The sequence below is a fragment of the Hyperolius riggenbachi genome, chromosome 5 (assembly GCF_040937935.1).
Source record: "Hyperolius riggenbachi isolate aHypRig1 chromosome 5, aHypRig1.pri, whole genome shotgun sequence".
In the NCBI taxonomy this organism is placed as follows: domain Eukaryota; kingdom Metazoa; phylum Chordata; class Amphibia; order Anura; family Hyperoliidae; genus Hyperolius; species Hyperolius riggenbachi.
The window spans coordinates 411770373-411797560 of record NC_090650.1 but is presented as its reverse complement, the minus strand read 5'-3'; the positions used below and the strand labels follow the sequence as shown (position 1 = coordinate 411797560).

General features: G+C 46.3%; 1 protein-coding gene across 1 annotated transcript in view; it reads left to right on the top strand.

Annotated features, from left to right (window-relative positions):
- Positions 1 to 27188, top strand: part of TAF2 (TATA-box binding protein associated factor 2) — a gene marked incomplete at its 5' end in the record, with an annotated part of 143001 nt that overhangs the window by 26388 nt on the left and 89425 nt on the right. The window contains 5 exons of the mRNA XM_068237959.1: positions 345 to 458; positions 4507 to 4606; positions 10473 to 10558; positions 17988 to 18123; positions 25672 to 25826. Coding sequence (XP_068094060.1) covers positions 345 to 458; positions 4507 to 4606; positions 10473 to 10558; positions 17988 to 18123; positions 25672 to 25826 — 591 coding nt within the window. The remainder of the gene's footprint in view (positions 1 to 344; positions 459 to 4506; positions 4607 to 10472; positions 10559 to 17987; positions 18124 to 25671; positions 25827 to 27188) is intronic.

Sequence of the window (27188 nt, the reverse complement as noted above, 5' to 3'; positions counted from 1 at the left end):
CAGGAACTCGCCTGCTTGGTTCCAATCGCCGCTCACTAGCTGCTGGTCTTCTCTGCATTTCTGCTGATACACACACTGATTCCTACTAAACAGGAAGCAGCGTGTGTATCAGCTTCTATGCAGAGAGGAGACTGGCGGTGAGAGAGCGGCGATTGAAACCTAGAAACTGCCCTGCATAAGAATTTGCATCCGCATGCAAATTCGTTTATGCGTTTTCCACAAAGAAATTGCACCGCACTAGTGGAAACGGGCCCTAAGTCTTTTTCCTTATTGAAATACATACTCCAAGTGATCGCTGGATTAGGATTCAGGGGTATAATATTTTTACCTTCTTGTGTCCGCAGTACAAACCTGCTGCACAGCGCTATGATCATTGACCAGACGCCGCTGACCAGAAGGTGCCTCGCTCAGTCCTTGGCCCAGCAGTTCTTTGGCTGCTTCATCTCCAGAATGTCCTGGTGAGTTTGTACTACCTCTACCAAAAGCTCGACAACTCAAATGTTATTCCTCTCTTTCCCCACTAGGTGTCACCCTCAGCATTCTTTCAGCTGGAGTAGGTTGTATGGTGTTGATAGTGTATTGTGTTGAGCTTGTGCTCTGTCCTATTTTAACCTTTATTTCTAGATGGGCACATTTTCTGCAGAGCAGACTTAGGATGATCCTAAAGTGAAGCCAGGAATTAGAAAGAGAACACATGAAAACCAACATAATCGTTAATCAGTCTTTGGTAGTTCCAAGACTGGGGCAGTTATAATCTGGCAAAGTGTACCGTAAGTAAAGTGAGCAGAGCTTCTGACTTTGCCTGTTTTATCACTGAGGCTAATCATCGTATTTACCAGGGCTGTGGAGTCGTTACCAAAATCATCCGACTCCTGACTCCGATTCCTCAGTTTAAGAAACCTCCGACTCCAGGTACCCAAAATGGCTCCGACTCTTCGACTCCAAATCTTTAGTCTAATTCTTACCAAGGTTGTCGTACAAAAATCATCCGACGCCTCAGTTTATGAAATCGTCGACTCCAGGCACCCAAAATTGCTCAGACTCTCCGACTCCAACTCTGACTCCACAGCCTGCTATTTACACACCAATTCTACCTCCTTTATGCTGGAAAAACACCATGGGCTTGATTCAGTAAGCAGTGCTATCTGTTAGCACGCTTCTGAAAAGGCCATTATCACGCCTAAACTCAGTTTGGGCGCGTTAAACTCAGATCGCGCGCAAAGCTTTGCATGCTGTGCGCAGTGCGCGCAAAGTGCCCATTCACATCTATGCGACGTTTCGCTCGCACCGGACTTAATGCACGGAAAGATTTGCGCACTGAACTTTGCGCGTGATCTGATTTTAGAAACAGTGCTAACCTACTTAGCACCCTGGTTAACACGCCTAAAGTCTTTAGGTATGCTAAGTAGGTTAGCACCGTTTACTGAATCAAGCCCCATGCATTTGTTCAGCAGATAAGATGGTTCGATGGATAATTTCCGACATGTCCGATATTACTTTCGATCGTTTTACTGCTCGATTTCTCATAGAAGGGAGTGGAAATTGATAAAAAAAGATACGAGAATCGAGCGGGAAAACGAATCGAAAATCAATCGAACTGTAAATCAACTGAAAAAAGCATAGTGTATTCCTAGCATTAGCTTACTCTCGACCCCTTGAAGTGAAAACAAAGTGACGAGATAAACAATTGTATCTATCCTCCTACTTCCAAAAATGAGAGCTATCGCACAGTTTTATATTCTGTTTAAAGTAGGTTTATTATTTTGTCTCCGCTTAATGGAACAGTCCGTCCCTGTGTCTTAGAGCAATGTTTCTCAACATGCTATTGTTATGTACCCCTTTTAACCTGGGCGATAATCCCGAGCTGAGCTCGGGGTATGTCGCGCAGGAGGAGTTCTCAGGCCCTGGTGGGCCGATTTGCATAATTTTTTTTTTTTTGTTACACGCAGCTAGCACTTTGCTAGCTGCATGTAACTTCTGATCGCCGCCGTGCCGCGCAGCCTCCCCGACCCCTTGCGCAGCCTGGCCAATCAGTGCCAGGCAGCGCTGAGGGGTGGATCGGGACTCCCTCTGACGTCACGACGTCCATGATGTCATCCCGCCCGGCCCAGCAGGAAATCCTGTTCTGAACGGGATTTCCTGCTTACTCTGATCGCCGAAGGCGATCGGAGTGCGTGGGGGGATGCCGCTGCGCAGCGGCTATCATGTAGCGAGCCCAGGGCTCGCTACATGATTTAAAAAATAAAAAATGTAAAAAAAAAGTGCTGCGCCCCCTCCTGGGCGATCTAATTGTATCGCCCAGAGGGTTAAACCCTGTACTCGCCAAGTACCCCCTAGCATAGTAAACATTATCACAAGTACCGCTTGACAAATATATATTTAATCATAGTACATGATAATTAATTCTGAACAATTTCCAAGCATTTACTATTGCTTTTAATTACTTAAAACACTAATTTAGTGTTTTTTAAATAAGATTTATCATTTTCTAAAACTCTAAATTTGTTATTCTTGGTCAAGTATATCAAGCCTGAGTACCCCCTGGAACCTCAGACGTACCCCCTGGGGTACACTTACCACATGTTGAGAACCTAGGTCTTAGAGAGCTAAGATATATGAACTACTGACCTTTTTTTATCTATTCTCTCCTGGCAGAGAACTGGGCTTCTGAGAGCAAAGTATTTTATAGCTGACAATCCCTTATCAGTGTGGGATGCTATAGGAAAGCAGAGAGAAATGCACCCTGTGTGTTTTTAGGGAGGAGAGCCTCTCATCTTCAAGTAATCACAAGCTTAACTTGCTCTCTCAGCTGTGTCAGCACAGAAATTCGGCAGACACAGCTAATATGTGAATACAGGATGTTAACCCTATGTCTGCTTATATGTAAGCTGCAACAAATAAACATTTTTATTTAAAGGTTATTATGCTGTTGCTTATCTTTTAGAGCAAAGAGGAAGTTCTGAGTTCAGGTCCGCTTTAAATGTCTGACCGCTCCCATCCTGCATCCATGTATAAGCATAGTACTGTTTGGTTTTGAGCAGCTGCCATTTTTCCTCTTCAGTTTGTCTGGTAATGATGACCTCATTAGTTGGTGGACAGCAGCAAGGGGTGGGCAGAGCTCCAACTTGGGAGTCAAAGCCTCTGTTCAGTTGTTACCTGAGACTGGAAGGGGGACTGCATGCAAACACGCCTAATAACTAAGTTAAATGTGGATAATTTGTAGTTCCTGCCCTCAAAGTAAACCTCACTGACAGTTTGCCATGAGGAAAATTTCCCGACTCCTGTACATCTGAGCTGAATGATGTACCTTACATGGTCAGCTAAGCAGCCACTAGAGAGAGGGAAGAAATGGCGGAACCATATCAAGGATAGGTGATGATTGGTTTGTCATTTTCAGAAATGACATGAAGGACAGATTACACATCTAAAGGGGTCAGGGCACCAGCTGTTGATAGAAATGTGTACTACAGTAGAGACCTGCGCGGGTTTAATTTTTCAGTCCCGCTACCGATCTGCAACCCACTTTCTGGTGAATATGGTACCTGCATGGACCCGCAGGCCTACAGACCTGCAACCCGACCCACGACCCGCTTTTTCCATTATTCTAAAATATGCATTGGTAGGCTCACTGGAAGGCTGTAAAGTAAGTGAAACCTATTTTTATACACAAACCAAAGCCAGAGAAGTGTTTAAGATCCTTGTATTTTTTTTTTATTTTTTTTTTTACTTTTGACTAAATTATCTCATGCTTGCTTTCACTACCTGCCACCCGCAGGCCGCTACCCGCAACCCGATTAGAGTCAAAACGGGTACCTGAACCATACCCGCAATTAATGCAGGCCTCTATCCTATAGTATGTACTGAGGGCTCACCCGTTACCATAGCAATTAGATACTGTGACTGGTCACTATTGCATGCATCCAGTTACTTTCACTGGCAACTCCATTGAAATGTATTGAAGTCTGTTTGCCTTGACTATTTGCTAGTGACGCGGCTGTGAGTCATGGCCCTAATGTCAGCAATACATATTTCAATAGTTTGATAGCTCTTTTGAATCCTGTATTTTTTTCTACTTCTATGACAGAATGAACTGACAAGGTAGGGCTCTCTTTTACATGGCCAGCTGAACTGTGCATTTAGCATGCAGTTCAGCCTCTGCTCCACCTGCCACTGAGTGCTTTCTTGCTGCGATTGAATGTATGCAGCGGAACATCAGTGTTTGTAACCACATGTGTATCAGCATTTGACAAGCAGTGCAGTTACATAGCAGCAAAGATCTACCTCATGCTACTGCCTATAGAGCCCATCCTAGTGACCGCAGCTCTGGCGCTTTGCGTCTACCAGGAGAAAAGCGCAATATAAATGTTACTTGTCTTGTATTTTGCAGTTTCAGACCTTTGACCTTTTTAATCGATGAACTTGTTTGCATAATTTGCAGTTCAGCACCGGGAACTATCTTTTTTTTTTTTCCAGCATTAATATTGATTTATTTTCTTGTTCTCCCAGGTCTGATGAGTGGGTGTTAAAAGGCATCTCTGGGTACATCTATGGGCTGTGGATGAAGAAGACGTTTGGTGTTAATCAGTACCGGCACTGGATCAAAGATGTGAGAAAACCTCTCTTTGGTCTCTTTGTTGGAATGCTTTGCCTGGTTTAGCAGCAATGTACAGTGATGAGCAGAGATATTCGTGTACATTTAAAAATGGCATCCGTTAATTTGGGTGCTGAAACTTGCCAATAGTAGAATATCGATCACATTACTGATATCTCGATATCCCCTTCCATAAATTATACCTTCTACTAACCCCTACCACTTCTTCCAACCGTCAAGATGTACAGAGGCGCCGAAAGAGTAAAAATGGCTAAAACGTTAAAATGTTTTGGTCGCGGTGGTGGACCGGCCGACCATCAACGGACAACAAGGCTGTTGTTTTTCAATACATATATACAAAATTTATTTAGAAAGCTCCCAGCAAATAGTCGCAACGCGTTTCACGGGCATCAACCCGCTTCTTCAGGCAATAGGGGGTAGGAGCAACAACACTGCAAATGACAGAGATACATAGCTAGCATCAGCAAACATACTGTGTGTGTTACATAGTACACAGTTAGTGAGTTATATATACACATGATTTTTCTGGTATGAATAGTGTTAAAAATTATATATTCACGCTGACCAGTCATAAAACATAATTACGCCTGTGTAAAACATTGCTTGTTGCAGAATATGTGTCCTTAATGTAGGGACGTTTGGGGTAGTGACAGTGTATGATTACCGTGGGAAGAATCTATTTGTGGGCTGTGCTGGCTTCGTAGCACTAAGTGCTGCTTAATAATGGAGTGATGGCTACATGTAGTAGAGAGCGTGGTAGAGTGAGAAGGATACAACAACATGATAGTGCTATACTATTGCCTGGATGGGGGGGAAGTATACACTTACCAGCGTCAAGTCTGAATGAAGCTTGGCACCTCTGTGTCAGTAGATAGTGTGTAATGGGTTTATGAGGAGAATATGGGCGGTGCCGAGGGACGTGAGGGGGGTGTGGCGATGTGAGGGGCAGGATAGGCTGCCTACGTTGATTGGTCAATGCGGAGGGGATGGGCAGGGCCCCTCAGTGACCGTTATGTGTGCGCTGAGTCTAATGTGTGCCAGTGATCTGCGCGGGGGATTATGGGGCGAGTATAACGTGGCGCTGTGCTAGTGCGCATGTGCGCGCTACGTCACAGTGCTGTGGAATGTGTGGAACGCATCACACACTTCCGTACTTCAGCTTGGCCAGTCAGGGGAAGGGGAGGGGCGGAGGGAGGAGGCATGTTCACACATGATGAGCTTCAGTATACAGGCTATGTATACTGTTTAAGATCTCCACGTGGTAAAATAGTTTTTTCTAAAGGAAGCAATTAATCCCCGTTTGTCCCTAAATTAGTTTTTTTCCCCCGTGTAGCAGCTAAAAATGTACAATGATAACCCCTTTATTGGTAACATCATTTTTTACAAAAGATATATCGACGATTTAGTGTTTATATGGAAAGGCCCAAGCAATCTGATCCCGTCTTTTGTCGAATATCTCAATTCAAATCCAGCAGGCCTGCAGTTCACCTTTCATCATGACCCCGGTTCTATAGAATTTTTGGACCTTGTCCTATACACTCACTCGTCTCGTATAGTAACCAAAACCTTCTTCAAACCAGTCGATGCCAATAATTACATACATTACCACAGTTTTCACCATCGACCCTGGACCAGAAACACCCCGTACAGCCAATATAGAAGGATATACCGCAATTGCACAGAGACACAGACATACAATACCCAATCTAAAATCTTAACCAAAAAATTCATAGACCGTAAATACCCCAAAAAACTACTGAAAGACGCACAACATAAAGCCAGAATGCAGAATCCTCCATCCCCCACCAACAATTCCCAGATTAATGACATACCCCGGTTCATCACAAAATACAGCGCCCAACACTCATCCATCCGGAATATACTTTACAAAAGGTGGGAAATCCTACTTCAGGATCCCCACCTCCGCCCTATCCTTACTCCAAAACCAGCGGTCACGTACAGGCGTGCCCCCAATTTGCGCGGTATACTGGCTCCTAGTAGGCTACGCACACCTCAGGATGACCCCACCCCTACCCCAATAGATTCCCCCACAGGATCAGCCCCATGTAATCACAAAAAATGCCTGGCCTGCAGCTTTGTCCACCGGGCCTCGACACTTCATTCCCAGGTCACCAAAACAGAGTACCAAATCAAATACCACCTCAACTGTGAGTCAAAATATGTAATTTACATCATCACATGCCCATGCCAGCTCCAATATGTGGGTAGGACCACTCAACCCGCAAGATCAAGAATTGGACAACATGAAAGGAATATCATCAAAAAATACCCCCTGCACAGCGTATCGCGACACTTCACCACCCACCACGACAGTAACCCGGAATTATTCCACATCACACTCATTGATACAATTCCACAAAACCGATTCAACTCGTTTGAGCTACTAAAAGCACGTGAGATGTATTGGATCCAAATCTTAAAATCACTCACTCCAGGCGGCCTTAATGAGCAGCTGGAGAAAATATATTAATATATTAATATATCATCTTATCACAGATCTCGTCCAGATTTTATTCGTCCTCTCCTTTTAATAATCACAAGACTTTTTAATGTCAAATTGTACCGAATTTTTATGTCTTATTTTATGTCTATATTTTACGTCTGTTCTTACGTTTCTTATGTTATTTTATGTTTGGTTTAAGGCAATTATGATCCTGAAAATCACCCAAAAGCAGACAGGGTGTTATTAAGTTTTAGAGGATAAATGTTGTATGTTATTAACAATGTCCGGCTTAAACATATTGTCACAATGTAGTTGTATATGCATCCCCTAAGAGCATACGATATTGCAAGAGGTGTGTTTTTTATATTGACCACTGGAGGGCAGCAGCGCTTTATATAGAGTATAACCAAAATATTAACAAAGCTACACGGGGGAAAAAAACTAATTTAGGGACAAACGGGGATTAATTGCTTCCTTTAGAAAAAACTATTTTACCACGTGGAGATCTTAAACAGTATACATAGCCTGTATACTGAAGCTCATCATGTGTGAACATGCCTCCTCCCTCCGCCCCTCCCCTTCCCCTGACTGGCCAAGCTGAAGTACGGAAGTGTGTGATGCGTTCCACACATTCCACAGCACTGTGACGTAGCGCGCACATGCGCACTAGCACAGCGCCACGTTATACTCGCCCCATAATCCCCCGCGCAGATCACTGGCACACATTAGACTCAGCGCACACATAACGGTCACTGAGGGGCCCTGCCCATCCCCTCCGCATTGACCAATCAACGTAGGCAGCCTATCCTGCCCCTCACATCGCCACACCCCCCTCACGTCCCTCGGCACCGCCCATATTCTCCTCATAAACCCATTACACACTATCTACTGACACAGAGGTGCCAAGCTTCATTCAGACTTGACGCTGGTAAGTGTATACTTCCCCCCCATCCAGGCAATAGTATAGCACTATCATGTTGTTGTATCCTTCTCACTCTACCACGCTCTCTACTACATGTAGCCATCACTCCATTATTAAGCAGCACTTAGTGCTACGAAGCCAGCACAGCCCACAAATAGATTCTTCCCACGGTAATCATACACTGTCACTACCCCAAACGTCCCTACATTAAGGACACATATTCTGCAACAAGCAATGTTTTACACAGGCGTAATTATGTTTTATGACTGGTCAGCGTGAATATATAATTTTTAACACTATTCATACCAGAAAAATCATGTGTATATATAACTCACTAACTGTGTACTATGTAACACACACAGTATGTTTGCTGATGCTAGCTATGTATCTCTGTCATTTGCAGTGTTGTTGCTCCTACCCCCTATTGCCTGAAGAAGCGGGTTGATGCCCGTGAAACGCGTTGCGACTATTTGCTGGGAGCTTTCTAAATAAATTTTGTATATATGTATTGAAAAACAACAGCCTTGTTGTCCGTTGATGGTCGGCCGGTCCACCACCGCGACCAAAACATTTTAACGTTTTAGCCATTTTTACTCTTTCGGCGCCTCTGTACATCTTGACGTATCCAGAAGTCCACCCTTGGTGGAAGGGTGACCTGCCCTACTATTCTTCTATCCACAGAGAGCGACGTTTTACTCCTGAGTGGGGACAGGCTTGTTCTCCCCACCTGCGTTTTCAGTGGTTGCGCTTGGGGCAACCCTGACTTGTGAGTATATTACTTACTTTCATTATTCCCATCCCCCACTAATACATACTACACTATATTGGGCTCTCGGTCTTCTATCTTTTCACTTCTTCCAACCACTAACTTCCCCCTACCTATGCCTAACACTTCACCTAACGCAAAGCCTACCTACCTACACCTAAACGTAAACACCCTCCCCCACCTATGCCTAACACTAACCCCCCCTCCCCAACTACACCTAGCCCTAGTCATCCTAACTACACCTGACACTAAGCCCACCTACCTACGCCTAACACTAACCTCCACCCCTCCTTCACCTAACACTAACGTATAGCCAAATCCCAGATGCCCGATTTCTTAATCCCGCCAATGCCTCTGCTGACATTCGGAGCGCCGTCAAATGACCCATACCACCAATAACCGGGGTTCGGCTACATAATAGCCAAACTCTGGGCGCAGTTCACAGACCTCTGCCAATATCTGCGGTTCGGCTACAGTAGCCCATACGGCTACATGATAGCTGAACTCCATGCACCGCCACCACTATCTCCTCTGGTATCCAGAGTTCAACTACTTAGTCGCTTGCTGATGTCTTAGGTTAGCCGGAGTTTTGTTCTATAATAGCCAAACTCCTGTGCCGAAATTATACAGTCAGTGCCGCTATAGCCACAACTTACATTGTGGTTTATGGTGGCACCCAATTTGACAAATGAGGCTATATGCCCAAATTAACTGCTCAAATTGGACCTGAGCTCATGCGCGGGACGCAAGTAAAACACAGATGAATCCACCCGTTTGTGTTTAGAGTGAAAAGCCTGTCTAATTCCCTATCAGCTGCAAGTAATCATAATTGTAATTTGAGCTCTCAGCTGTGTCAGCACAAGAATCTTGTCAGCCTCGGGTAATTTGTAAAACAGGATGTCAACCCTTTGTCTGCTTGAAAGCAGGAAGCAGACAAACTGCAGATTTATTGCAGGAGTTCTGTAAGCAGTAACAAAGAAATGTTTTTTTCAGTAAAGGTTATTATGCTGGTGCTTATCTTTTAGAGCCAAGAGAAAGTTCAGCGTTTAAGATATCCTCACCGTCTGATTTTTTTTTTTTGGGGGGGGGGGGGGGGGGGCTGTGTGATTGAATGTAATTGGATGAACTTAAAGAGACTTGGTACAAAAAAAAAACGCCCCTGGGGGGTACTCACCACGTGAAGCCTCTGGATCTTACCGCATCTTCCCCATCCTCATACGTCCCACGGTGGTCTCTCTCTGCGCCCCGGAACGCACAGCCAACAATTTATCAGGCTGTGCAATATTTACCTTTCCCTGTTCCAGCGGGGGCGCTGATGTGGCTCTCTGCTCTGAAATAGGTGGAAATAGCCGATCTCAGTTGGGTCCGCTCTACTACACAGGCGCAGGAGACTTGCGTCTGGACAGCAGAGCGGACCTGATTGGTATCGGGTATTTCCGCCTATTTCGGAGCCAAGAACCGCTACTGCGTCTGCACTGGAGTCGGTAAGGTAAATCTTTACATGGCCGCCGTTCCTGGACCTACAGCGAGACCACTGTGGGACGGAGGAGGACGGGAGAAGCCTCATTAGGATCCAGAGGCTTCCCCCTCCCGAGGTGTGTACCGCCTGAGGCATTTTTTGTTAGTACAGATCCTTCTTAATGTGACTCTTCTTCTGTAACACTAATGACTGCTCCTGCTTCTTCCCTCATGTGTCCCTACCCTCCAGGGCCTGGACACCATTGTGGCCTATGAGCTGAAGACTGGCGGAGTACTTCTGCACCCCATATTCGCCACAGGAAAAGAGAAGGACAAGTAAGTTGATGCAGCCGCTCCGCAGTCCACACATTTTACAGTCTGCCAGTTCATAAGTCCCCGTACTTTCTGTCAGATTCATCTTCTAGGTTCTGCGCTCGCTCTCTACTTCCTGGTTCTGGTGCACAGAGCAAGTGCAGACGCTGGAAGAGTCTCTACTTCCTGGTTCTGGTGCACAGAGCAAGTGCAGACGCTGGAAGAGAAATGTAACGGAAAATTTTGTTTGGTCTGGTTTCTATCTATGCACAGATTGAAAACCAATTAGTATCTCATTGATAATCTCTGCTTAGCAGAATTAACCAACGTTTCTACTGGGCTGTACTTCAATTGGGAAAAACTCTGGCATAACATTCAATAAAAATGTGTTTCCTACTTTTTATTACCTATACAGTTCTCTTATATGCTTTTGTGCACAAATAGTATTGTCTACAAATTACAAATTCCCAAAGTACAGTGTACCTGCTCTGAAAACTGCCATTGCATTCTATTGCATAGCTACATAGTTACATACTGTAGTTATTTGGGTTGAAAAAAGACATGTCCATCGAGTTCAACCAGAGAACAAAGTACAACACCAGCCCGCTCCCTCACATATCCCTGTTGATCCAGAGGAAGGCGATTAACCCTTACAAGGCATGGTCCAATTAGCTACAAAAGGGAAAAAAATCCTTCACAACTCCAGACGGCAATCAGATAAAATCCCTGGATCAACACCACTGGGCATTACCTAGTAATTGTAGCCATGGATGTCTTTCAAAACAAGGAAAGCATCTAAGCCCCCTTTAAACGCAGATATAGAATTTGCCATAACTACTTCCTGTGGCAATGCATTCAACATCTTAATCACACTGTAAAGAGCCCTTTACTAAATGTCTAAAACATTTTCCCTCCATGCACAGATTATGTCCCCTAGTCCTTTGTAAAACCCTAGGCATAAAAAGATAATGTTATTGCCTCTTCGGATGCGGCCAGAAGCTGCCCAATGAAGCAAAATGCTTTCCACTGTAGAACAAAGTGTAGTGTTTAAAGTGGATCCGAGATTAATTTTTACTCATTGCATAATTGTGTTCCTTTTTATATAGTTTATAGGGCATTCCTCAAGCCAAATACTTTTTTGTTTGTTTTAATACTCTAGTTCCCTATAAACTAAACAAGCCTCACCCACAGCTCCTCCAGTGCCTTGGCAGTCTGAGACCCATGTAGGGCTTATGGGAGCTCAGTCTGGGCAGGAGGAGGAGGTGTTACTAGCCAGAGATTTCAGAGGCAGTGGGGAGGAGGAGAGGGGAGTGAAGCTTTCACAGGCTGAGGGGTGGAGATGCAGAGCAGCTTGCCTGTGTTAGGATCACAAGCAGAACATGGCTGCTGTCATTGCATCACAGGAAGAAATAATCATATACTGTTGAAGCTGTTTGCAACTAGATTTGCTGTGTAAACTATCTAAACTTTAGATAAGATACTGTATATAGACAAGTTACTTGTTATAGTTAGTTTTTCATCTCGGATCCGCTTTAACTGAATGCTGTTTGGCTACAATTTTTTTGTGGTAGTTGAGTGAATAATCTTTTAGAGCAAAGAGGAAATGCTAAGTTTCATGTTACTTTAAGGAGCCTACACATACCAGGACTGTCACCCGCATGGATCGGGGCTCAATCCCTCAGGTGTGTTAGAAAACGCGGAAAAGCCGCCGCGTGTACTAAGAACAAGGCGGCTGATTCCGCGTCCTACGCGGCGGTTGGCACGCGTAAGCCTACATCTAGTAGTATAGCCGAACGCGGAAAAACCACCGCATGCCATGATAGCGGTGCGGCGGATTCCGCGTCCAGCACGGTAGGTGCTTTACATCACGTCTGGTGTGGCTGGGACTGATAGTCCACACAGGTTCCGAAGGACGCGCGCGCGCTGAGAGGCAGAACTTATATGACAGCCAGAAGGGAGTCAGCTGACCAAGCAGGTCAGCTGACGGTAGCACCACTTCCCATTGGTCCAGCACTTAGGGGAGGTGCTGGAGAGCGCTTTGCTATATATACTGGGTGCTGGTCATTCTCTGGTTGTCTGCCGTTGCGATCACTACGTGGAAGCACTCAGACCTTATTGTCAGAATCTGTGTTATCTCTGTTATACTTCAGACTAGTCCCAGGGTGTTGATGATCAAGGACCTCACACCCAAAGATTAGGAATCTGTGTTATCATTCTGTGTTATTCTTCAGACTAGTTCCAGGGTGTTGATGATCAAGGACCTCACACCCAAAGACTAGGAATACTGTGTATCATCTGTGTTATACTTCAGACTAGTTCCAGGGTGTTGATGACTACGGAGCTCACACCCAAGACTAGGAATTAGCTTTACCATCCTGTTATTCTCCAGACTAGTTCCAGGGTGTCGATGATCAAGGAGCTCACACCTATAGACTAGACATTGTTGATTATTTGTTATGACCTTCTGCTTTCCTGACCTCTCTTTTGATCTCTGATTTGGTACTTCGCTATATCTGATACTCTGTTGCCAAACCTTGCTTGCCTTAGGACTCTGTATCAGTCTCTTCCACTGTATCTTGTCTGTCTGTTGCCGACCTGGCTTGTCCGACCTCGAGAACTATCTCCACTGTTTAGAAAGAGTTCACAGATCTGTCAGTGACACTCCACCATTGGTGTCACTCACACTCTGGTCCTTCCCACTCTCAGCCTGACTCCTCCCCTTGGGGAGCCTCAGGCCATTGGAAGGAGCCTGTTCTTGGGCAGTATCTCTTACTGCCTTGCACCCTCGATCCGGGTGCTCTCCTCAAAGTATTACTGTTGCACCAAACACTCATCTTACTCAGGTGTCCAGAGGTTAGAGATATATCTGATTATCGGTGATACTGCAGATCATCAATAACCAGGTATATATCTGTATTCTCGGTGATACTGCAGATCACCGATAATCAGATCCTCTCTGTGTTACACCGATCGTTACAAGGTGACAGTTCCAGGCTGTACAGACTTCTGTTGCTGTGGTATGATGGATTTGGAAGGTATGATGTTGTGGTGCATAATGGAGCTTAAAGGGTAAGGGCGAGAATAATGCCCTTTGCCTGTGCTCCACTGGGAACCAATCTGGCGTGTGTATGCCCCCTGGGCCCTGGCAAATCACTATGTCAGAGGAGAATCCAACTTTGGACTCAACTATCTCCCTCACCACTTCTCACAAGACAGTTTCTGGTCTCCACTGCTGCAGAGGTTGAGAGATTGTCACCATGGAGACTGGGAGGGGCTGGGCAGGGTTTCCAAACAAGGAAATGCAGGCAAACACTGGCGCTCACCAAGGTTGAACCACCCTTCACTGCATCCCAGGAGACCCCTCAGTGCTTCCACCTCCCAACACACACCCGCAGCATCACTTGAAGCCCTCTTCCCCTCCTGCTTGATATAGTGGGAGAGATCAGTCGGCTGTAACAGCCATACTTTCTGCACAGTCAGCAGGGAAGGGATGGGGTGAGTGACACCAATGAGAGTAGAAGCTTGGCAATGACACGCTGACTTTCCTCCAGAAGATGACCCGGTTGGAAGTTCAGCTTGACGTCACTTTTGAAAGTTTGTATAACTGAGGGGAGGGCTCCACTATAGTTAGTTGGGGGCAAAAATAAATGTGTAGATGGGCTTTAAAGTGTACCTGAGGTGACATGATGAGATAAACATTTGTATGTACAGTACAAAACATAAATAGCTAGGCTGTTTTACTTGTTGTATTTTACTGCCTGAAAGAGTTAATTTTTAAGCATGGAAGTGACAGCTTCTGTTTTGTTGGTAGCTTGTCAGGAATATAGTAAGCATCGCTGATAAGCGAATTACAGCCATAAAAGTTTTCCTGGCAGAATACAACTTCTGATAGCAGAAGGAGATAAAGGTTAATAGTTCATGTATTATAACTCTGGGACACTTAATAGGCTGCCACTGAGCAGAGGCAGCAAAACATTCAATTTGCTCTGTAAATGTTTAGATGTAAAATAAAACCATGAGATATCTAAAATAGAAAAAGTCGTTTTTAGGAGTAGGAGGATAAACACAATAATTTATCTCATTAGTTGAATTTATTTTCACCTCTGGTTCACCTTAACCTCCTGGGGCCTGACCATAGTAAATCCTACGCCGCACTTGTGGCTTCCGTAGCCTGATGCAGCGTAGGATTTACGCCACCTGCTTTTTCCACTCCCGCCACGTTTGTGCGCACCTGAGAGGGGAGATTAAGCTATCATATGACAGCCGATATCTCCCCTCAATGATCAGGAGCCATGACGATTGATTCCTGATCACGTGATCACTACGATTGCCAGCCGATCGTAGTGATCACTGTAAGCAGCGGCAGTAGAAGGGTAAGAAGATGACCGGGACTCACCTTCCTGGTATTTCCTCAGCGACTGTCGCTTTCCTCCGCTCTGCCCATCATTCCTGCTTGCTCTACCTCTGTCTGGTCCCGGCTTGATGATTTCATCAAGCTGGGGGCTCAGAACTTAGCGGCAGTGCCAGCAGGGATGCCGGGCAGAGTGGAGGGGGGTAGAGCTGCTCATCGCTGGTGCTTTGGAGGTGAGTAATGGCTGCTGGCAATACGGGGGACACCTATCTGTACTGGGGACATCCATGCTTAGCTACCTATACTGAGGATACCGCTGCCTGGCTATCTAAAGCCCCCCTCTTCCCCAAATGCAAAAAATGCTCTGGTCCTTAAAGGATACCCGAGGTGACATGTGACATGATGAGATAGACATGTGTATGTACAGTGCCTAGCACACAAATCACTAGGCTGTGTTCCTTTTTTCTTTCTCTGCCTGAAAGAGTTAAACATCAGGTATGTAAGTGGCAGTTCCTGTCTGAGTCAGGACTGAATCAGACTACAGTGTGACCCTCACTGATAAGAAATGACAACTATAAAACTCTTTCACCTAGCAGACAATGGCTTCTGAGGGCATGAAAGAGATAAAAGGTCAGTAGTTCATAGATTTTAGCTCTGGCGTACTTCAATAAATGTGTCATTGAGCAAAAACAATGAACAGTAAAAACTTAAAAAATAGATTTAAATATTAAATAAAACTGTGGAATATCTGAGTCATTTTTAGGAGGAAGAGGATAAATGCAATTGTTTATTTCATTAGTTTATTTTCACCTCGGGTGTCCTTTAAGGGGGGTGGAGGTGCCGGTCCTGAGGAGGTTAAGGACCAGAATGAAGCAATTGGAATATTACTAATACTACTCCCGTACTAATAAGTGGTCAGAGATTCCCTCCCGTCCCCCACAAGTCTATGGGACGTCTGTTTCTGAGCTGTGTTGGGGGTGGTGTTCCTATATGAAAGTCCCTGCAGTTATATATTAATCTGTGTACTACAGGCATAAATAATCCAGTTTGTTCACAGACTCCTGTTTACAAGTCACTGTTGGAGGTTCTCCAAAATATCCGACCCAAATGAACAGACCTTCGCCAGTTCTGCCTGATGGCGCAGGGAGGTCAGCTGAGATTATTCCATCAATCCTTCTTCTGAAAACCATTTAATGACATCTGCTGGCACGGCTGGCTTTCTGAAGGACTAATAGCTCAGAAATTAATGGGGTGTTCTTTTTAGTAAAACGTAAAGTGTAACTCTGGCTAAAGAAAAGTTGACAAATTAGAGCCCATCTAAACATACATATTTGGTCATTTTTTAAGCCAATTTATAGGCTTGCAAGTGTTTCATGGCAATTTTTATTTTAGCACATTTTTTTCTTCTTCTTAGATTTCCTAGCTTCTATTCAGTACTGCTGTAATGTGTATTTATGGCCATTGTCACTAGGGGCAGTGTGAGACAATAACAGAGGACTGCTGCTTTCAGTCTTTTTCTGGTTGGAGAGAGAGAATAAAGCAAGCAAATAATTTACAGCACGAGGAGTTCTGAAGACAAAAGCAGTGCATTAGCTTAAAGTGAGATAACTCGTTTGTGGCTGTTAACAGGTTAAAGATTACTTCCAGTGTAAAATAGAGACCCTGCAATTCTAGGCTCTCTATTACTGCTGTAAGGATCAACCTCATAGTTCTGTGAGTCCAGCAGCGCATTTGTACAAAGAATGCGTGTAAACTGCTACCCAAAGCATCACTAAAGATTGTTTCAGGCAACTTTTATCTATGGACAACTTTTGACTAGGAGTTGGAACTTTGAAAAAAAACAAACACAATTTAATTTCATATGTTTCCATTTTTCTCATTAAAGTGGAGCTGTCAGTCATACTAGCTCAGAAATAAAAACCCACATATATAAGTAGATAAACACTTGCTCTACTTACATAACATTTGTATTGCACTGTCCACAAAATAAATGGGATACAGTTGGGGACATCAAACTTGGAGAAGGACTTAGGAGTACTCATCGACAACAAGTTAAATAATCGTACTCAATGCCAAGCCGCTGCAGCTAAAGCGAACAAAATTTTGGGATGCATTAAAAGGGAAATAAAAACTCGAGATGCTAGCATAATATTGCTCCTGTTTAACTCTCTAGTAAGGCCACATCTGGAATATGGAATTCAGTTCTGGGCACCACATTACAAAAAAGATATTGCAGTTTTAGAGCAGGTGCAGAGACGAGCAACAAAATTGATACGTGGGATGAAAGGTCTCACTTACCAACAAAGGTTAGATAAACTAGGTTTATTTAGTCTAGAGAAAAGAAGCCTTAGAGGGGATCTAATTAACGTATAAATACATCTGAGGGCAATATAATAGCTTGGCGGATGAGCTTTTTGTCCCTAGGCCTTCTCAAAGGACTAGAGGACATGAGATGCGCATGGAGGAAAAACGTTTTAGCCATTTATTTAGGAAAGGGTTCTTTACAGTAAGAGTGATTAAGATGTGGAATGCATTGCCACAGGAAGTCGTTATGGCAAACTCTATACCTGCATTTAAAGGGGGCGTAGATGCTTTCCTTGCGTTGAAAGACATCCATGGCTACAATTACTAGGTAATGCCTAATAATGTTGATCCAGGGATATTATCTGATTGCCATCTGGAGTCAGGAAGGAATTTTTCCCTTTTGGGGCTAATTGGACCATGCCTTGTGGGGGGTTTTTCGCCTTCCTCTGGATCAACAGGGGTATGTGGGGGACGGGCTGGAGTTGTACTTTGTACTGGTTGAACTCGATGGACGTATGTCTTTTTTCAACCAAAATAACTATGTAACTATGTAACATTTTGATTTTATTGATTCTTTATAGTAAAAAAAGAGAAAATACTTCTTAGGATTTTCCTTTTTGTCTGCATCTATCTTGAAGCCAATCCTGACATCATTTCCTCCCTTACTCTATCTGTGTATTATTGCGAGACGCCGCAGGACGCCTATGTGAACCGGTCCTTACACCTTCTGATGGTGCTTCTGTAGCTTGATGTTACGAACGGTACTCTTTACTGTCTGGTTGTGTTTTGTCTCCGCAGTCCGTCTTCTCACCTCCATTTTTCCATAAAGCACCCCCACACTCTGTCCTGGGAGTATTACAACATGTTCCAGTGCAAGGCGCACCTAGTGATGAGACTGATAGAAAACCGCATCAGTATGGAGTTCATGCTGCAGGTAAGCGGCCTCATAATACACACGTTACATGGGATTGCCCTGTGCCTGGTGATTAGTGCGGCAACAAGCCTTTCATGGAAGTGTATAGGATGTGCTTCAAGAGGCCCTGTAGTGACGTATAGTAGAATGGAATACTTTATTCAGGATACCCACTTTTACGTTTCAGCATCAGAAACACTTCACAGATCTGTATATTGGCATGTAGCCCCACCCTCTCAGTGGTATGTTAGCCTAGGCTCTTTAGCTATGTGTAATTCTCCAGCCAGGGTATTCTGGACGACTGAGGTCTTTTTCTACAGGCTTTTAAACACAGATTATACAACCAGGGGCGTAACTAGGTCCCACCTGCAGAAATTCCGAGTGGGCCCCCCCACCCCTGGGGCTTGCTCTGGGCCGTTTTGGGGGGCTGGAGGGGTCGCAGCATAAGAGGAAAGCCATGCTGCACTTTGGCAGGGAGGGGGGACGTACCCCCCCTCCCTCACCTCGGGCTCTCCCCTCCAGCATCAATACGATTGTGTGTGCAGCGGCAGATACATACCTTCCGTGCGCTCCAGCGTGGACGTTCCCCTCTCCCTCTCTCTCGCCTCTGACGCGACTTCCTGTATAAACAGGAAGTCGCGGCAGACACTAGAGGGAGAAACATCCACGCTGGAGCGCACGGAAGGCATGCATCTGCCGCTGCCCGCCGTCTATACAAACAATCGTATTGATGCTAGAGGGGAGAGCCCTTTGTTTTATCCTAAAGTAAAATAGTAAAGCATATAGAAAAAATATTTCAGTGTATAGGGACAGTAGCCAAATGGGAATCAATCAGGATAGAAATTGTATGTCAAAAAGCAATATTTTCATGCACAATGCCAACATAAATTGTATATAGGAACTAAAGAAGAGAATTGGCTCTTTGTGACTGTTTTATTTCACGCCTCCATTTTTCCACATAGTCCTCTTTCCTCTTGGCTGTGGTGTGTTTTATCTGGATTTTTGTTATGACTTGTGGGTCAGGGGTTGGAGGGAGTATAGAGCTGACCACTATCAGTGCACACGGCTTTTCTTGGTCTTTATTGTGCAGCGAGGCTTTGTAGTGGGGTGAGTCAGGGCTGCTGCTCTGTAGGTGGGCCCAGAAGGACAACACTCTCTTCTGTATCTCAAGCAGTAATGGGAATCTCCCCAGCTCAGCTCAGCAGGCATTGCTTGAGGTACCCTGGACCCAGGAAGGTGAGCATGGCTACCCTTACTTGTATGTTTTAGCAGCCGTGGTGGGGCGGCTGCAGGCTGCAGCTCTCTTGCTCCTACGCCAACACAACCCATTTATTTAATGGTGTAAGTAGTGTAGTTTGATACTCCCTAGAGGCATGCAACTGATTTTATGTGCACGCATGTGTTCCCTATAATGGTAGAACCTGAAAGTGCGTGAGCATGAGTCTCCGGTTCATGAGTGTGAATTGTTTATTTGGTGACTGATAGGAGTAGAGTAGAGACTATTCCTACCGAGGGAACCTCATTGCTGGTAAAATGGTCCACTACACAATGCTGTCTAATGCAATCCATTTTGAAAGCTAATACAGGAAAGTCCCTGGTATCCGGCATCAGTGGTGATCGCCCAATGCCGGATACATGTGCTTGGTGGTTGCTTGAGCAACTGGCTGAAAAAGCATAAACCTCCCCCAACCCCTCCCGCATAAAATACTTACTGAGCCTCTGGTCTGCGTCTTCTGCTCATCCTGTAGCTCCTAATTGCTTTCTGGTGCTTCGGCTTTCAGGAGCCCCCTGACATCCAATCCCCAACCTTCCCCGAGTACATTGTTCTCCTATTTATCCTGCCCTCCAGAAGCCACTCTGCCTACTCATCCTGTTCACAAGAAGCCACTTTGTCTACTCATCCTACTCACCAGAAGCCACTATGCTTACTCATCCCACCAGAAGCTGCTCCGCCTACTCATCCTGCCCATCAGAAGCCACTCCGCCTACTCATCCTGCCTGTCAGAAGCCACTCCGCCTACTCCTCCTGTTCACCAGAAGCCACTCCGCCTACTCATCCTGTTCACCAGAAGCCACTCTGCCTACTCGTCCTGTTCACCAGAAGCCACTCCGCCTACTCATCCTGTTCACCAGAAGCCACTCTGCCTACTCGTCCTGTTCACCAGAAGCCACTCTGCCTACTCGTCCTGTTCACCAGAAGCCACTCCGCCTACTCGTCCTGTTCACCAGAAGCCACTCTGCCTACTCATCCTGTTCACCAGAAGCCACTCCACCTACTCGTCCTGTTCACCAGAAGCCACTCCGCCTACTCATCCTGTTCACCAGAAGCCACTCCGCCTATTCATCCTGTTCACCAGAAGCCACTCCGCCTACTCATCCTGTTCACCAGAAGCCACTCTGCCTACTCGTCCCACCCCCCAGAAGCCACTCCACCTACTTATCCCGCCCACCAGAAGCTGCTGCGCCTACTCATCCTGTCTGCCAGAAGCCACTCTGCCTACTCGTCCCACCCACCAGAAGCTGCTCCGCCTACTCATCCCACCCACCAGAAGCCATTCCGCCTACTCATCCCACCCACCAGAAGCCATTCCGCCTTCTCACCCCACCCACCAGAAGCTGCTCCGCCTACTCATCCCACCCACCAGAAGCTGCTCCGCCTACTCATCCCACCCACCAGAAGCTGCTCCGCCTACTCATCCCGCCCACCAGAAGCATCTCCGCCTACTCATCCTGCCTGCCAGAAGCCACTCTGCCTACTCATCCTGTTCACCAGAAGCCACTCCGCCTACTCATCCTGTTCACCAGAAGCCACTCCGCCTACTCGTCCCACCGACCAGAAGCCACTCCGCCTACTCATCCCACCCACCAGAAGCTGCTCCGCCTACTCATCCCACCCACCAGAAGCTGCTCCTCCTACTCATCCCACCCACCAGAAGCTGTTCTGCCTACTCGCCCCCCCCCCCCCCCCCCCCCCCACCAGAAGCTGCTCTGCCTACTCGTCCCCCCCACCAGAAGCTGCTCTGCCTACTCGTCCCCCCCACCAGAAGCTGCTCCGCCTACTCGTCCCACCCACCAGAAGCCACTCCACCTACTCATCCCCCCACCAGAAGCTGCTCCGCCTACTCATCCTGCCTGCCAGAAGCCACTCTGCCTACTCATCCTGTTCACCAGAAGCCACTCTGCCTACTCATCCTGCTCACCAGAAGCTGCTCCGCCTACTCATCCCACCCACCTGAAGCCACTCCATCTACTCATCCTGCCTGCCAGAAGCCACTTTGCCTGCTCATCCAGCTCACCAGAAGCCACTCCGCCTACTCATCCCACCCACCAAAAGCTGCTCCGCCTACTCGTCCCACCCACCAGAAGCCACTCCGCCTACTCATCCCACCCACCAGAAGCCATTCCGCCTACTCATCCCACCCACCAGAAGCCATTCCGCCTTCTCATCCCACCCACCAGAAGCTGCTCCGCCTACTCATCCCACCCACCAGAAGCTGCTCCGCCTACTCATCCCACCCACCAGAAGCTGCTCCGCCTACTCATCCCGCCCACCAGAAGCATCTCCGCCTACTCATCCTGCCTGCCAGAAGCCACTCTGCCTACTCATCCTGTTCACCAGAAGCCACTCCGCCTACTCATCCTGTTCACCAGAAGCCACTCCGCCTACTCGTCCCACCGACCAGAAGCCACTCCGCCTACTCATCCCACCCACCAGAAGCTGCTCCGCCTACTCATCCCACCCACCAGAAGCTGCTCCTCCTACTCATCCCACCCACCAGAAGCTGTTCTGCCTACTCGTCCCCCCCCCCCCACCAGAAGCTGCTCTGCCTACTCGTCCCCCCCACCAGAAGCTGCTCTGCCTACTCGTCCCCCCCACCAGAAGCTGCTCCGCCTACTCGTCCCACCCACCAGAAGCCACTCCACCTACTCATCCCCCCCACCAGAAGCTGCTCCGCCTACTCATCCTGCCTGCCAGAAGCCACTCTGCCTACTCATCCTGTTCACCAGAAGCCACTCTGCCTACTCATCCTGCTCACCAGAAGCTGCTCCGCCTACTCATCCCACCCACCTGAAGCCACTCCATCTACTCATCCTGCCTGCCAGAAACCACTTTGCCTGCTCATCCAGCTCACCAGAAGCCACTCCGCCTACTCATCCCACCCACCAAAAGCTGCTCCGCCTACTCGTCCCACCCACCAGAAGCCACTCCGCCTACTCATCCCACCCACCAGAAGCCACTCCGCCTACTCATCCCACCCACCAGAAGCCCCTCCGCCTACTCGTCCCACCCAACAGAAGCTGCTCCGCCTACTCATCCCGCCCACCAGAAGCTGCTCCGCCTACTCATCCTGCTCACCAGAAGCCACTCCGCCTACTCATCCTGCTCACCAGAAGCCACTCCGCCTACTCATCCCGCCCACTAGAAGCCTCTCCACCATGCGCTGGGCATTGTCACTCTTCCTTGCACCATAGCAATAGACTAGTCACTACTCTACAAGCCTGCAGCAGAAGAAGCTGAGAGAAGCCCCGTCTTGATGTGGGCCTCTTTAGATGGTAATTGAATGTACTGCTTGCATTGCTATTGATATTCAGCCATGCTAGTATTTAGGATTATCACCCCGACAATCCAGCTGGCTCAGTCGTATTTCCCACATCTTCACAATTCTTGAAGATTTTCATAAGTCGGGACACCAATGAAAACGCCTCTTACTAGTCCAGGGCTGGATTATGGGCTTCATCCCTGGCTTTCAGTGTCTAGACCAGACCCGGCGTGTTCTGTGATGCCTCACTCTCTCATTTCACACAGAGGCAACCTATGTCATTCTTAGCGTCTGCTGTTCAGGATTATGGGGATGACAACAGTAGGTGCCATTGGCTGCTGGAAAAAACGTTTCCACTTTCTTCTCTAGGTGTTTGGTGGATCCATCAGTAAATGCGTGTCGGGCAACACCGTACTTCTATTACATGGCTGGAGGACGCTAATGACAGGATGATTTAACAAGTGCTGGAGGAGCCCATCCATGCCTTGCTGCTCAGACAGGGGAATACCTCCAAAGTAAATGGAGCTAGCTATTGACACTGGCTAATCTTGATGCAGAATAGTGAAGTACTGGAAAACGCGATGGCGGAACGCCTGTGTGAGACGCACAGAGCGATCTGCGGATGGAGACGAGCTCCACTGCTCTGACTCGTGCAGCGATTGGACTTGCTGTGCTGGTGGTGTTAAACGGAGGTATAACCCACAGCAAATCTATCATTATTCTGGTCCAGGCTAAAAAAAGGTTAAAAAGGAACTTTGTCAAAAAGTAGAAAAAAATAAATCAATACGTTGCAAAGTGAGAAGTTAAAAAATAGAAGAGAGATCAAGAAAAGATTGATATTCTCCATGTCATTTGTTCATATTGTTTGATCCACAATCGACCTGCACGTCATAATCTTTACTACTGGCAGACATGCAAAAAACAGACAGCACCAGCTGCTATTATCTAAAACCACACCCCCTAACAATGCGATAGGCAAAAAAAGGTTGTTATTTCCCACAATGCAACAAGGCTCCCACAGTGTGATGTTAGGACCTAGGCCCTGACATCACACTGTAAGAGGGGTTTCACCACAGTATCAGCCATATAGACCCCCCTGATCTATTTGAGAAAAGGTAAAGATTTATCATGGGAAAGAGGGTGTCAGCTACTGATTGCATTGAAGATCAATCCTTGGTTACAGTTCCTCTTTAAATGACAAGTATACTGAGAGGAATATGGAGGATGCCATACTTATAGTATTTTTTTTATAACCTCCCTGGCATTCAATTTCTCCTGGATTTCTGTGCAAAAAAAGTTTCCATTTATTTTCATGAAATATTTGCCTGTATAATAACAAAATGCGTCAAGCAAGGGTCTAGTATACATTTTGAGGTTTCAAATGCAAAATCATGTAAAAAAAATGAATGTAATTTAATTTTCCCTTTCTGCCAGGTCTTATTCCGCACTCTTCAACTTTGTGGCAGAAAACGTGCTGTTTTTCACATTAAAATTCTTGTTTCGTGTGCAAGTTTTCACATGCAGGTTTCCAGAGCATGTGAAAATGTGTATACAAACGCAAATTTTACTGCGAAAAATGCATGCGAAAAAACAGAACCCTCTAGAGCTCGTGCACATTAAGAGCAGTTCTGGGAGTTTTTTTTTTTTTTTTTTTTTTTTAATGCTTGGGGGTAGTTTGCTAATGTATTTCAATGGGATGGAGCACACCAGAGCAGTTCGTTTTTTCCCGACACACAAACTTGGGTCCTGCAGCATTTTTGTGATTTCTGAGGCGATTTAGCCTCAATGTTAAGTATAGGAAAGTGGAAAACTGCTCTGAAAATCGCTAAATCAGAGCGGTTTCCAAGCATTTTGTTTTAAAGAAGTTGTTCAGTTACAGCTCTACTATAACAAAATATAAATCTGCTACATAAAAACTCTCCAAAAAACGCTAGGCATGTTTAGAGAATCGCTCTAAACATGCCTAGAATCGCTCTGAAAATCTGCTTCAAAAACCGCTAGCGTTTGCGGATCCGCTAGCAGTTTTTGGTGTGCACTGGCCCTAAGACAGGCACTGCTGGACGAGCATGACTCATGCATACCGTTTTTCAGCTATTTTTCCCTGGATGAGTCAGGCATACTGCCAGGTAGGTTACACAATACCAGTTGCCTGGCAGTTTTGATCTGCTCTGGGGCAGAAGGCAGCGTGACAGCATCGGCCACAGGCCACCAGGAGAGCAGAAATACATACCAATATACAGCAATATATAGATAGGAAAAGCATTTCTGACTCTGAAACTAGGATAATTAAAGAGAACCTGTAAGAAAAAAAAAAAGAGAGAGCCTCTGGATCCTAATGAGGCTTTCCCCATCCTTCTGTGTAGTGCTGGCATTCCCCGGAAACCTCCCTAACTGTGGCAACTCCGGAAAAAACACAGAGAAGCTTGTCGGCGGCCTGCAGCATGCAGCCATATTTACCTTTCGGATCCAGTTTAGGCTCAGTACCATCTACCCCCTTGGATTCCAGGCGGAAATAGCAAAGCCAGATCGGGTCCACTCTACTTTGCAGGCGGCGAGATGCCTGGGCAGTAGAGCTGACCCAATCGGGCTTAGCTATTTCCACTGAAGCCCGAGGGGGAAGTGCACCTGCACTGGAGCGCAAAGGTAAATATCGCCGTCTGGGGGTCCCAACTCTGGATCCGTACTTCACAGGAAGAAGGGGGAAATCTCATTAGGATCCAGAGGCTTTCCCCTCCCAAGCTAAGTATCCCCCAGGGGGCTCTTTTTTTTTTTTTCTTACAGGTTCTCTTTAAGGTTGCAATAGGTATTCTGAATAATTTATTAGGTTCTCCTGTTTCTCTTTAGCGCTATCTCTTCTGAACACACACTCAGCGTAAGCATGAACAGTCAGTAATTGTTACAGCCGCTGTACCAGCCTGCCATGCCTCTGATGTGTTGCTGTTTTGTTTCCTTTCATGTTGCTGCCCAGCTCTGTGTAGCGATCACACATCTTACTAACCGCAGCTGTCTTCTATTTTTTTTCCTCCAGGTTTTCAATAAGCTTTTAAGCCTGGCCAGCACAGCCTCATCGCAGAAGTTCCAGTCCCACATGTGGAGTCAGATGTTGGTTTCCACATCTGGTTTTCTGAAATCCATCTCCAATGTGTCTGGAAAAGACATTCAGCCTCTTATAAAGCAATGGGTGTATCCTTCTCACCATAACTCATCACTGCTAGCACTATGAGCAGCCATGTGCTAGAGATGTTACTCCGAGCTCTATTAAAGCCCTACTCCAGTTAAAGTGCTATTAAATCACTGCATAATCTGGGCCCTGGATACATGAAAGAAATGTTGCAGCTACGTAGCAATCCCCGCAATCTCAGGTCCACAGGTTCTAATAATCTAGTCATACCCAGAGTCCACCTGGAAGCTTTTGGTCCCAGAGCCTTCTGTCATGCTGCTCCTACGTTATGGAACTCCCTACCACAGCAGATCAGGACAGCTCCATCTCTGGATGTGTTTAAATCCAGACTGAAAACCCACCTGCTCAGTTTGGCATTTGCAGAAATATAATTTATGTTGTGAGAATACTTCATCTTACTACCAATCTCTGAAACTGAGAGAGCCTAAGCGCTTTGAGTCCTATGGGAGAAAAGCGCTATAGAAATGTTATTGTTAAATCATACACAACCATCAGATAATACAGGTTACTTAGAACAGAGAGGAACACAGAATGAATACAGGAAATCACAATACCATAGAGATCTTCACATCATTCTACAGACAGTGACATCTTGTGGTTGCTTTACTATACTACAGTTTAAAGTAGTCCTGTTGATACTGCCAAAGTTGTGGGTTTTTATTGCGGTCTGTGTTTTCATCTGAAGGTATTTTCCTCAGTACTGTCAGAAAGGGGGTTAATCTATCAAGCCCAGACAGTCTTACTAAAAATGTTGACATAGCTTGATGCTAGGAGATGGGTACAGAGTCTGCACGGGACAGCCGAAGAAGACCACACTCACCAAAACTGGACAGGTAACTGCAGCATACCCTTCAAATGTATGTTAGCTGTCAACACCCGCCGGAGCAGCATGTTCAGCTGAGTCCCCCGCCGGTAGAGAGCATTATGTGTAATTGTGTTCCCCGGCATATGCAGCGTCCTCACTGGTTTTCACCGCCAGGATTAATCTTTACTTTGTCTGTCCGTCTTATTTCTATGACGCCCTCTAGTGGCTCCTCAGATTACATGCGCCACTGCAAAGGGTCACAGAGAGCAGACAGACGAGGTGTAGATAAATCCTGGCTGAGGAAACAAGTGACATGCTGCTCTGTCTAGAGGGGGGCATATGCCTATGGGGGGGTCTCAGCTGAACCGCACTGCTCTGGCGGGGGGTGACAGCAAACCACGTGGCTCCAGCGGGAGGGAGACATATGCCAACAGGGGGCACAGCTTAATACACCTGCATATGCTGTAAATTATAATTACACACACAGCTCCATGAGGGTGTGTGGGGGGACAGGGATGAACATGCCACTTACAGCTCCGGAGGGGGGGCATGGATGAAC